General features: G+C 49.0%; 1 protein-coding gene across 9 annotated transcripts in view; it reads left to right on the top strand.

Moving 5' to 3' along the window:
- The window catches only part of PBX1 (PBX homeobox 1), a 289,312-nt gene that overhangs the window by 236,910 nt on the left and 39,469 nt on the right, over positions 1-12,933 (top strand). For all 9 annotated transcript variants that reach the window (XM_042976720.1, XM_042976718.1, XM_042976719.1 and 6 more), the window contains 2 exons: positions 267-511; positions 6,583-6,773. In XM_042976720.1, coding sequence (XP_042832654.1) covers positions 267-511; positions 6,583-6,773 — 436 coding nt within the window. The remainder of the gene's footprint in view (positions 1-266; positions 512-6,582; positions 6,774-12,933) is intronic.

The following is a 12,933-nucleotide window of genomic DNA, read 5'->3' as shown; positions in this document are numbered from 1 at the left end:
CCCAGCTCCCTCTACCTTCTGCCCCCGTGAATTGGACGTTCTGGGTAGCTGGAGCATCGTTACTTTCTGGAACAAAGCAGTCCTCTCCTGGCATTCTCCCCCCACTCTCGGTATCCCCTCACCTGATCCCTCATCCATTCTGCAGATGCCATTTTGCAGGCTCTTTGGTGATTTGCTGAGCCAGTGACACAGCCTTGTTTTTATTTTTCTTCATTTGCTCGCTTGGGTTACCACTAACCCTCCCCTCCCACTGTGTCCCTCTGCAGTCTTGAGTATCCGGGGAGCCCAGGAGGAGGAGCCGACAGACCCCCAGCTGATGCGACTGGACAACATGCTGCTGGCCGAGGGGGTGGCGGGCCCCGAGAAGGGTGGTGGCTCGGCGGCAGCCGCAGCCGCAGCGGCGGCTTCGGGAGGCGCGGGCTCAGACAACTCCGTGGAGCACTCCGATTACAGAGCCAAGCTGTCCCAGATCAGACAGATCTACCACACGGAGCTGGAGAAGTACGAGCAGGTAACCATGGCCATGAGGGCATCGGGTGCCAGGACCTTTTAGGAAGGACGAAGAACCTCTTAACTCAGGGGCTTACAGAGACCCCGGGGGCCAGCCTCTGCGCTTCAACACAGAGCCCCTGGTCAGAACGGAGTCCACCAAATCCTCGATCCAAATCCTCGAGTCTACCAAATCCACTGTTAAAAACCCAGGCACACTGGACATTAAGGCATTTTAAAAACGTAAGTTGTAAGCGATGATTTCAGGAAACATTACTAGTCAACGTAACAAACACTCAGGCTGGGGCTCCAGAGCATTGGCCCCTGGCGTGCAGTCAGGTCTCATCAGGGTAATAGAGGTCATTAGCAGAGTCACCACCTGACCTGTGGGGTGGTCGCTGGGTTCCTAGGGCCCTTGTTTGCTCATTTGGGGGAGGATTCCTTATCTTCTGGGTACTCATGGAATCCTACGGGAAAGGATACTAAAACATAGCCTTAAAGCCCTTGCTGTACCCAGACTCCATTCAACTGAGAGTCAAACATGTTCTTTTTGTATATGATATAGAATAGGATACTCACCTCCCTCCAGAAGAAGAGTAGAAGGTCTCAGGGGACCCCTGTAGGCAACAAAGTTGGATTCCAGTCCTGACACTCCACGGATGGCCCGTAGGACCCAGTGGTCCACATATTCCACCCAAAAGCTGGTGATGTATGGCAAAGAGCTGTGCATTTGGCGTCACAGGACCACAAAGACCATATGAAGGAGAGCATAAGAAAGACTTTAAATTACAAAGCAGTATGTAAAGTGTACGTAATAACAGAGCTCCTCTCTCTAAGAGACCCTCCCCTCTACGCACACACACGGGAATTTACATATCCATTCTGCTTCCTGTGGTCAGTAGGAGCAAAAGGCCCTTACACCAGTCGTTCTTCCACAAGTAGGCGACAGGTGTGTTTGTTGTCACATTTTTGAATGCAGCATTATCCTGAAGTTCTGTAGTTAACTTTCATCAAATTTCTGGCTTTCCGGCTTTCTTTTCTAAGAGTCACGAAAGAAGAGGGAGCAAAAGCAAATCAAAAGACCCTGTACAGTCCACTCAGGACTATCTAGGTACAAGGCAAATGCAAACTTAATAGAAAATTTAAATTTTAAAGTAGAAATAGGCATTTTAAATTTTAAAGCGAAGAAAGTTTCATTATTGCACTCCCGTCTACCTCTGAAATGGATTTCTACCGAGTCCCTTCTTTTATGAGGGGGAAAAAATTGCTGTGAAGCATGAAGCCAAGCATGGAAGCTCAACGATCAGATAAGCCTGGGGAGGGTTTGAGGGGAGGAAAAGAGAAGCGATCTGGTGGTAAGAACCTGTGAGTCATTTCTGTTCACCTTCTTGGGAGACAACATACATTCTTGCCACAGTGTTGGCTCATGGAGACACTTCCCAAGATCTCAGGAGATGCTGAGCCCAGGTAGCGGGCTGATCCCTGAAGCTTCTCCAACCCGATCCATCACTGTAGAGTTCAGAGTCTGCCCTCACCTGTGGGATAGCTTGGGAAGACAGATGGAGATATTTCCTATAAAGGTCTCTAGCCTCTTGAGTTCTTCCTACTCAGTGCTGTTCCTACTTGACCTGCAAGATTAAGCCTGGTTGTAACAACCTATCTAGACCTGCCATCCATTTAACTCCCTCCAAACTCCAGGGGCACAAGAAGGGCCCAGAGGGTGGCTTCCCCCACTAGACCCATGACTACGATGGATATTAGGCTGGAAGGTGTTGAAAACTGGCTTTATTCTTAGCTCAGGTTGCCAGCAACATAGAAGAACTGACTGTTTACTTGATTTAAACCCCCTTGTCATTTTTCTACGCTCATCCAAAATGAGTAAAACGCTGTTGCCAACAGCATTGCACTTGTCTCTCAAGACAGTTTTGTGGTTGGGTACCCAGGACAAGAACTGCCACCCTCTCCATTTTGATACAGGTGAGGGAATGGAGATCAAAAGGCTTAGCTTGTGTATCTGGGTCACACATCCTGTGAAGGGCAGAGCTTGCCCTGGAATCCAGTTTCTGAGCCTTAGTTTATGGGCTCTTATAAGAACACCACCTGACTGCACTCAATATGGAGAGAGTGTGGACTTGTGTAGACAGGGAGGGAGTCAGCTTGTCCCGTGTTACTTCCACGGACTAGGTTACTGGTACCTAAGAGAGGCCAGGGCTAATATGCTCCTGGATATCTGCCTATTTTAAATAATAAAGATGTGGGAAAGCAGAAACTCAGAAAAACTCCCATCGGTACAGGACAAATTATACAAGTATGGTGGTGATCATCTGTATTTCTTATTCTTAAAAAAACTAACAAATCATTTCCTTAGTTTCTGGGCAAGAACTGAATCCTACTTAACACACTTTGGGTGTTTAGTAATTTATTAATACTAGTTATATTGTTAATTATAGTAAATAACGGATTGTAGGGAAATTATGGCATTAAACTCCTCACTCATATGTCTGGGAGATGTATCTTCTCCACTTTTCTGTGACCATTCCTCGTAGGAGCTTTTTTAAAATCAGGTAACTTCAGGAAAGTAAAAATGTCATTCTCTACTTTAGTAGTACGTGGGTAGAGTTGCCAAATTGGCTATTAATAGCTGACTCTGTGTTGTTTTTATTGGTTTTGTTTTTAGCATGGTGGTGATAGATGACCAGACGATCAATTAGCTTTCTGCTAATTAGGTATCATCGCCCTCCTCAACCCCATCCCTTAAAACAAAAACAAAAACCCCCTACCTGAATCAGCCTTTGATTCACCCTGAGGTTATTCCATAAAGAAAGCTTCTAGAGATGTTTATTAGAAAGGAAAGAAATTCTTTTATTCAGTAAATGGTGTTGGTAAAATGCTTTTTCAGCAGATCATGTAGGTAGCTAAGGTATATAAGAACTGATGCATTCTAATAGACAACACCATGATGTCAGAAAGCTGAATTTTATTCCAGCTGATATATTTTTTTTAAATGATGGGTCTTGGAGCTCTCCAGGGTTCTCCAGCTTTCGTACATAATGCTGCTGAGGCGTGGATGGGGCTGAATCTGTAAGGCTGAACTGGGCTGGGTTGGCGGGTTCACGGCTAAGAGGACCCTAAATCCTAGTTATATTCTTTGCCGAGATTGGCACCAAATCCACTTTGAAGGAGTGAGGGAAGAAGGCGGGCTCAACAGAGTGCAGGACAGAAACTTAAAACTCTGGCCTGTTGAGCGGAATGTTCGAGGCGGGGGCTTGTCTTTAGTCTGCGGCTCCCAGAAACGCCATTGCCCTGGAACCTCGGAAGGGTCCCTTTGAAATCCTTGGGGTCTCTGGGGCACCCGGAATGGCACCTCCTGAAAGTGACTGCCTTTATGACCGTCCACAGTGGAGTCGGCCCCGTCACAGAAACTTGCAACCTCCGAGGGCTCTGTGTAGTTAGCGAGTTGTAACCTCAGCTCTCCCCATCGCTGGCGCTTCGAGAACACCTGACCTAACAGAGGCAGCCCAGCTTCCCAAGGTGGAAGCTGGCAGGATCTGAGGAGGACTCGTGGGTAGTGAAGGTCCTGGGAAAACCCAGATCGTTATGCTCTGTCCGTCTCACATGGACTTGGACCTCGCCTCTGCTCTCTAGTGTGTGTTCCCGAGCAGCTGCCTCGTTCCACCTCAGCAGTGGGTGAAAAGACCCCACTGTCTGTTTATGGCAGAACAGAAAGGGCCCCAGGATGAAATGCCTTGAATAAACATCAGATATTGTGAGTATTTTTATTCCCTGTAATGAAGCGCATTATTGTGAGCCCAGCACTGCGGCTTCCCAGCGGAGAGCGAGTGCCCTTGACAATGCCTCCCCACATCCAGCCCCTCCTCCCTTTGAGCCCCCACGAGGTCAGGAGGCTGCAGGCTAGCGAGGTGCAGCGTTTGCCCGCAAAGCTGGTTGGGATGCTTGCTGTGTGCCTAACCCAGCACTCCCCACCCCGTGGCCTCATCAAATCCAGCTAAGTGGATGCCAGGTTTTCTGTCCTTCCCTTTGTTTACAACTGGGGGCTGGGTGGGCAGGGAGGAAGCTTATCATACAGATCTTGGGTTTATATAGTAATTTTCTTAGTGGAGAGCAAAATGCTATGTGGACCTGATCTACGGATTTATCTTCAGCATTTGCCTGCAGAGTAGAAAGCAGGTGTTTATCACCCTGTTTATTTTTACCAAGAGAGAAACTCGCACCCGGACACATCCTTCTGCAGCCAGACACACACCTAGTAAGTCATCTGACCCTTACCATCCCCTTTGAGGTGGGTGCTGCCACCCCCAATTCACAAATAGAAGACGAGTCACAGAGAGATTAGACAACTTTCCAAGGTCCCACAGCTAAGTGAGTCCCAGAGGCAGGATCTGAGCGCAGACCATCCAGGTCCTTCTCGCGTGCTCCCCTGTGTTTGCGAGCACGGTTCACTCCATCCACAGGTCACTGTACAGGTCCATAGTTGCTGCTAGCCTTGCTACAGGTTTGCAGTGATTAAATATACTCCCTCAGATGCATAAAACGAGGCACGGAGTAGTGATAGGCTTTGCCCAGACACTTAGGGAGGCGGGGTCAAAGACCAGACCTCCCAGTCTCCAGTGTAGACGTTGCCCGGTCGGCTCCGCACGTATCTTTGGCCAACCAACCTCAAAGGATTTCTTAGAGAAACGAACAGCGAGTGGGTTGTTGGCACTGCATTCTTGACAGATGTGAAAGGCTTTGCGCTGGAAAAACAGGGGCCGTGCAGTGTTCTCACGAATGGGTGTGTTTCTGTTATTGATATTAAGTTGGAGCCCTTTGAGTCCTTGGTTCTTCAGCTGTCCAACGATCGTCTTGCCTTTTTCGTTACGAATCTAATACAGTTTTATAATGTTGCTGTGAGTTAACCTGTGCATAGATATTTTATTGAACGCTCAGCTAAGGAAACCACACTTCAGATGTTAAGAAATAGTAACCACAGGAAGGGTAGTGATGTTCAGAGGAGCAAGTTTGGACGGAAGTCCCCGGCCTGGAATAGGAAGTGTTAAGGGTCCTGACTCAGCTGGTCCTTTTTTGCCATGTGCCTTCAGAAAAGGCCCTTCCTCTCTGGGCCACAGTTTTCCCAACTATAAAATAAGAAGGTGGGAAATATGATCTTTAACTTCCCTTCCAGAGCTGATGGTATGTTAGTCTAACCTGAGAGTTTTCCTTTCTGCAGAGATGGCTTCTGAATCCTCAACATCATGTGTTGATGCTATTTCTACAAGGCCTCTGAGGACAGATCCCTTTTGTGTCGTGGCTTTAGTGGGTCTTCCGAAGGCCGACAGAGGAGGCAATTCTCATAATAAAACTAAAAGGAGAAATAGGTTGATGCAAAATCTCCCGGGAAGGTTAGCTTTTAATTCCATGATTCCATTCTTTGGCTGTTGATGCATACGAAAATCAAACATTTGGAAGTTCTAATATATCAGAGATAATGAGCAAGGCAGAAGTTTATGTGGTATTTGGCCCCCCAACTGTCTCTGGCTGTTAACATTGGGGTGAAGGGCTGTAGAGTGCATTTTTAAAAAAATTTTTTTAGCATTTATTTATTACTGAGAGACAGAGCACGAGCATGGGAGGGGCAGAGAGAGGAGGAGACACAGAATCTGAAGCAGGCTCCAGGCTCCGAGCTGTCAGCACAGAGCCCGACACAGGGCTCGAACCCACAAGCCACGAGATCAGGACCTGAGCTGAAGTCGGACGCTTAACTGACTGAACCACCCAGGTGCCCCGGGCTGTGGGGTGCGTTTTATACTCGGATTTGTGTTCTCACCTTTCAACTACAGTAAATCATGAAAAACAGGAATTCTTTTTTTCCCTTAAAAGAAAAAAAATGTCCATGGTGGCCAAAAGTTAAATTCAAACAGGATGCAAGGTATTTCTAAGCAACCATTTACTTCATCCCTCTGGCGTGACAACACCCCACGAACTTGTGTGGGGTGAGTTGGCTTCCCTTGTGCCAGTGTCTAGAAAAGCCCACCCAGCCTTCCGTCCGGGCCCGGACCCTCCACACGGCCCCTGTTTGTTGTCCTGCCGTTCCAGGCGTGCAACGAGTTTACCACCCACGTGATGAACCTGCTGCGGGAGCAGAGCCGGACCAGGCCCATCTCCCCCAAGGAGATCGAGCGTATGGTCAGCATCATCCACCGCAAATTCAGCTCCATCCAGATGCAGCTTAAGCAGAGCACATGCGAGGCCGTCATGATCCTGCGCTCCCGGTTTCTGGACGCGCGGTGAGTCGCCAACGGGGCCGCCTGTCCGCTGGCAGGGGCGGGGTGGGGCGGGCGGGGCAGGGGGTGGGGAGGGCATCCCGGATCTGGGGTTGGGACCCACAGCGGGCCCTGTCCACAGGCTCCATTTTCATCGGGTGAAAGGCCACGCCGAACGGCAGCCTGCGGAAGTCTCTTGGGTCGGGTGCAGGAGGCTGCAAGACCGGATTAGCGTTGGTTTCAGACAGCTCCGGGAGCACGTGTGATGGGGACGGATGCTTGCTGTCACCACCGCGGCTCCCTCTGAGTGCGCGGCGGGGATGACCAAGCTGGGTGAGGGCAAAAGCTGCACGTTTGTTTTCATAGCACTGGGTACCGCCGTGTCGTAGCTCTGGGCCCCTAGCGGTCTTCCTGAACGCTGCAGTGACGCGCGTCCCCCAGCAGGACAGTGCGGTTTGAGAGCGAGATCTCTTCCACCGTATATACGGGCAGGGCGCGCACTCAGTTCAGCTCAGCAAATATTTGGAAGCGGATTGCCACGTGCGGCGCTCCGGGCTAAGTTTTAGGAGGACGGAGATGACTGGGGCCATGGTCCATGGGCCCAGAGGAGCAGGGGCTGGTCTGATAAGGCACCAGATTTTCAATCAAGGCTTGATGTGTTCCGTCTGGCAGTGCTACTCCTGACCTCACGTGTGAGTTCACAGAATTCCGGTGAAGAAACCCTGGATGGAAAGGTCCTTTAAAAAAAAATAAAAATAAAAAAACAGAACAGAGAGCAAGCAATCATTTCTTGGTCCTTTACTCTCTCGACCAGTGGGTTTATGCATCTCTCTCTGATTTCCTTTAACTTCTGTTTCGCGGCCTGCAAGCTGGTGATAATCCTATCTTTCATTTACTCCGGAGGAGTATTTTGATCATCGTTCCAGCGGCCACGTTTTCAGAGTGTGGGCGCCCCTGGCGACTCACGCTCCCCCTTAGATTAGCCAACCTCTACACATGCGGCTTTCATCGTTCATTACTTCGATCCCTAAAAATCATCCCCATCTATGATTTTAGTTATTAAAGCTCTAGGTATGTCGGGGGAGTATGCCATTTCATCGTTTATAGTTTTGTCCCTTCTCAGTGAGACAGAAAGACTCACTGCTCCTGGTAGAATTTTTTCGCTGCCACCGTCGTGCCTTAGCTCTCTCACCTGTATCTCTCTCTCTGTTCACAGCTGTGGTCTTTGCAATCCACAGACCTCTCTAAAACTCCTGGCATCTCCTAAACTCCCTTTCTTTCGGTGTGTTTTGGGTCGCACGGAGCATGAAATGAGACTGCCAGCCAGCAAAATGTATCCCTGGGCCCCCAGAATGCCAGAGGGTTAAGTCAGGACAGAGTGAAAATACAGACAGCTTTTCCCAGCTGGGGAAGACTCTGGAGGGGGGAGGCAGCGTCGCCCTGAAGCGGGGCCCCTGTGCGTCGATCTCCCTGGCCTCGTGGCCGCTGCCAGCCCGGCTTCTTTAAAGCAGACTGTTGCACACCGTACGGAGTGCAGGTGACGGGTGACCTCTGTCTGGGTCGGTCCCCTGCCCGGACTACAGCCACCGCCACTCTGCGTGGCTTGTTTCCATCCCCATGGAAACTCCCCTGGTTAAAATTCTGGAGTTGGTATGTGTGTTGGCAGTTCCTGAAAAAGAGAAAAGTTGGGCCCAGACTGGATTTTTTTTTTGCAGAGAGAACCCGGGGAGAAGGGAGGCGCAGAATCATTGTCTTGTTGGATTTCTTCTCGCAGGAATTGGGCTGTGTGCAGTTGGAGGTCAGACCCCAAACGAGGCGAGCTTTGTACACAGTTGCTGTCCTTTCCACCAGCTTTTGCCTACATGGTTCCAGTTGGCATCTGAAGGACGGTCACTTAACAGAGGGTCTCTTTCCTGCTTTGGTTGCAACCTTTGAATCCTTGCCTCTGAGCCAAGCTTCAAAACGAAAACAACTCAGCTATTGTCATTGTTACTAGCATTGATTTTGAGGATATATTTGGTATCAGTGAAAGACTATAACTCCAAATGCCAGCCCATGGCTGAGCAAAATGGCTTTCTCACTCAAAAATAAGCGTGGACCTCTTGATTGGGGTAGTTCATTTCCTTGCTTGCTTCCTGTGCTGTAATTGGGGAGCTAACTTGACAAACCTTGGTGAGAAAGACGGACAGACAGACTCGGTGCTGATATTCATGTGCGTGTGATGGCCAGGGCTTCATCCCTGAAAGATTCGATGGAAGACAGACGAAATACAAGGGGACTTTGACTTAGTAATAGGATTAGTCTTTGTAATGTAACAGGTATGTAGAATCGAAGGGTCCTGCTTTGCTATGTAACACTCCTTGTCTTAGTTTCTCATGACCACCTAACGGATTACTCAAATCTAGCAGCCTCAAACAACACAACATTATTACAACACAGCTTCTGTTGTTTAGGTGTCTGGGGACAATTTAACTTAGTCTCACAAAGCTGTAATCTGGGTGTCAGCTGAGGCCGTGACCTCATCAGAGGCACAGTTCCTCTTCCAGGCTTATTCCCGCCGTGGGCAGCATTCAGTGCCTTGTGGTTGTGGGACCGAGGTCCCAGCTCCCACGAACCACTCTCTCTCCATGGCCAGCTCCCATCTTGGCTGCTTGCTTTCTTCCCGGAAACCAGCAAGAGAATCTCACTATTTTAAGGCTTTAACATCATCTCCCTGAACAGAGAATGATACCTTTTTATTGTCACGGCCACACTCGGGGGAGGGCGTGGATGCCAGGCTGGACTCTTACGCCTTTCTAGAACTCTATCATCCATACCCTTCAGCTGAGCACTTGGTCCAGCTGTGTCCATTCACATCCTGTCCTTTTTCTCTTCCTTCCATTGACTTAACAGTGCCAGAAAAACTCATTCATTCATTCACTCATTCACTCTACATTTATTCTCTCCTGGTATGTACCAAACATTGTGCTATAAAACTTGGTAAAGTTATTGTCAGCATCATAAACACCGTTTTCTCAGTTGAAAGAGAGAGAACTTGGGAACACTCTTAATGGTTTTCAAGCAAGAATTTTAACTTCTGTTTGGTAACATTTTGCTGGAGACGACACTAAGACGATAATCAGATATCAGAAGAACACCTCTGCATTTCACCCCGAGAGAGGGATGCCGTAAAAACTAATTAGTAAAGCGGAAGACGACAGGAGGGAAGGACATCCAGTAAGGTCTGGGCAGACTGGCCCGTGCTTCGATTTGTGTATCTCATTGAGTTTTAGTCTCTGCCAGAAGCTGTAGCAGCCACTGGAATAACTGGGGTGGGGGGAGGGGAGAAAAACATATATAAATGTGGGTCCCACCTTCAAGGAGCTCATAATCTTGTGGGACAAACCGACACTCGTCTACCATTGCACTTAAAACCGCATGTTACACGTGCTTACCTCCTGGCTGCACCGGAAGGGGAGGCGGAATGCAGGACGGGGCATCTCAGAGCTGGCATGGTGTTTGCCAAATAGCCTCCACCCCCCGTTGAGCAGAATGAAACAATGTGATCCAACTTTGACAAGCAATACTTACTGGAACGCTTCCCGTGTGTGAGGGCACTAGGGTTTCAAGGATGAGTGACACATGGCTCCTGCCCTTGAGGACTTTGCTGTCTAGCTGGGGAGACGTATGTGAGCTTGTGGCAAATGCTGTAGGAGAGGAGTACACAGGGTGGTGTGACGAGGTCAGGAGCATGGAAGTCACGAGTGTCTTTGGGGAATGGAGAAGCAATGATGTGGCTGGACAAAACTACGCAGAGCATGTTTAGGGATGGGGGAAATGAGGCACCAGGGATAGGCTAGGTCCGCTGCAAAACCCTAAACTATACCCGTGAAGATTTCAAAATTTGTCCTGGTGAGCAGCAGAAACCTTCAGAGCCGTTTGAGGACGGAGTATAGTCATCGACAGCGAAAGTTCCCAAACTGCACGGCGTGGATTCCAAGTCTGGCTACCTTTGTAACCCTGTCCTCCCTAGGACTCCTGTCTGTAAAGTGGGGATAACCCTATACCCAGGAATAAACAAGGGAATAAGAAAACAAAAACCTTAGTATGGCGTCCGGAATATCGTATTCACACAATGATTCAGCTAGAATATACTAAGGATCACTGCGTTATAGATTCCTTATTATTATTATTTTATTATCATTATTGTGATTGTGATTGCTGTGATTAGCGACATGATCAGACAGTGGCCTATCGAAACCCATTTCAGAACTAGAGTGACAGTAGGCTGGAACGGAAGAGCTGGGTTTGAAGGACTAGACCTGGCAGAACTTGCTTTCGGGCCCGTCATCGGACGAAGGCAAGACAGCAGGAGAGGCCGAGTCACTCCCAGGTTCTGGCAGCTGTGAGGTACTCAGGTATTTGAATGAGTGGATGAATAAATTTAGACACACCGAAGCGTGGCTATGGGGATGTGGGTAATGGAGAAAACGGAGCTGATTTGGGTGCGGTGCGATGCTGGTTTTGGAGACGCGGAGTGTCTAGGCTGTGCGATGGGAGATGGGCAGTGATCCCCCAAGAGGCGACAGGGCGGGAGGCAAGACAGTTGGTACTTAGCAGCGTATGTGTGCTGCACCTGCACTTCTCACTCTTGAGTCTCTGTGATTCAAAAGTTTCCATTCCTAAAGCGCCACATGCATCCAGTGCTATTTCATCAACCCCCACATTTCTTACGTTAACAGCCTAGATCCCCACCTCCCAAGACCCAGAGTCTCAAACGTTAACCTACCAAGCCGATCCCACTTCAGGCCAAAGCCAGGGGGGTCGCTCAAATAAGCGTATCATCAGAAGTATGTTCTTCTCACTAGCTCTCTTGAAATTCTGCAAAGTCCTGATCTTGGGATCGCCAAGGCCCTCAGCGGAGACCGTCACGGAGAGAGGTGATAAGCGAGCCCATCAGAGTAGATGAGACCGCCTAGGGAAGGTTGCACATCGCAATGAGAAGAGAGTCGGGAACAGCTGTCTGTACCAGCCCCACACCCACCAGCTCATTCCAGAGAGGCTTCCTTTGAGCTCAGTTGGAAGACTCCCAAGAAATACAGTGTGATGCTAATGCAGACAGCTGAATGAATGAACCAAGGTTCTCCCAATTAGGGGAGCCTTCAGGGTCCAGTTCCCCAGGCCTAAGACAACTGTTTTCTTTAGGCAGGGAAGAAGCCAGAGGTTACCGAAAGCCTGGCCCGGAGCCCTTGTTAGCCACTTGGCTACTTTCCTCAAATTCCCAGCAGGCGAGGACTTTTAACAAATGCCTGTTTTTCGAGTTGGGCTTTTTTAATCCGTTCTGCCCAATTTCTGATGCTGGGTGACCCAGAAACTCAGCGTGATTTGGGAAAGTGACTCGGGCTTGGCATAGTCTGGACAGATGTGGTTAATACCTATGGACAGATGGTGTTCATCCGGTAAAATCAGGCACTTTATTGTGTTAATTAATCCAAGTGGGACCCTGAAAATACAATATTAGCTGAATTTCCTGTCTAGCAAGGCGATCGGTGCTTTCTGTTGGGCTAAATCGGGAACTCCTGTATCCTGGCATAACCAAGGATGTTCTGGAAATCTCTTCCATAAGGAAGAGCTTTTGATAAAAGCAAGAAAGGCAGAGTGCTAACAGAGCTCATTTAACGATGGGGTCCCCACCGCCTCGAGGAGGGCCAGCCAGCCTCTGCTGTGAGCCGGGCGTCCCCAGACAGCTCCCCAGCTGCCCACAGGCCAGAGCTGTGAGGAGGCAGTAAAGCGATTCTCACTTTAAAGTAGTTCAATTAGCACTTTTTTCTTAAAGACAGAAAAACACTTTGGTTCCGAAAGTGGTTCTCTTCCTTTCAGCAACCTGTGTATTAAGAGGATTTCTGCGGGCTTTTGTTTTACCATTTAGCAGCTGGTCTTGGTGTGATTTCTCTCCTTCTGAGGGAGGTCAAGCAGTCCAGGGGGGTGATTCTAGTTTCTTCCACACCCTCTTCCCCAGATGCCTTTACAGAACATTGTATGCATTTACCTGGGAATGGAAGAAAGGAGAAATGCTCGCTTATTTTTAACTTACGGCTATAGAGTCTCTGTAATCGGCAGGAGGCGATTTGTGTATAAGAAAGAGGGCTGGGTTGTATAGTCAGGCAGACCCGAATTGAGGTCTTGGCTCTATAACCTACCGGCT

Source organism: Panthera tigris, chromosome F3 (genome assembly GCF_018350195.1).
Source record: "Panthera tigris isolate Pti1 chromosome F3, P.tigris_Pti1_mat1.1, whole genome shotgun sequence".
NCBI classification, from domain to species: Eukaryota; Metazoa; Chordata; class Mammalia; order Carnivora; family Felidae; genus Panthera; species Panthera tigris.
The sequence above is the reverse complement of the archived record's forward strand: the minus strand, read 5'-3'. Positions and strand labels throughout refer to the sequence as shown.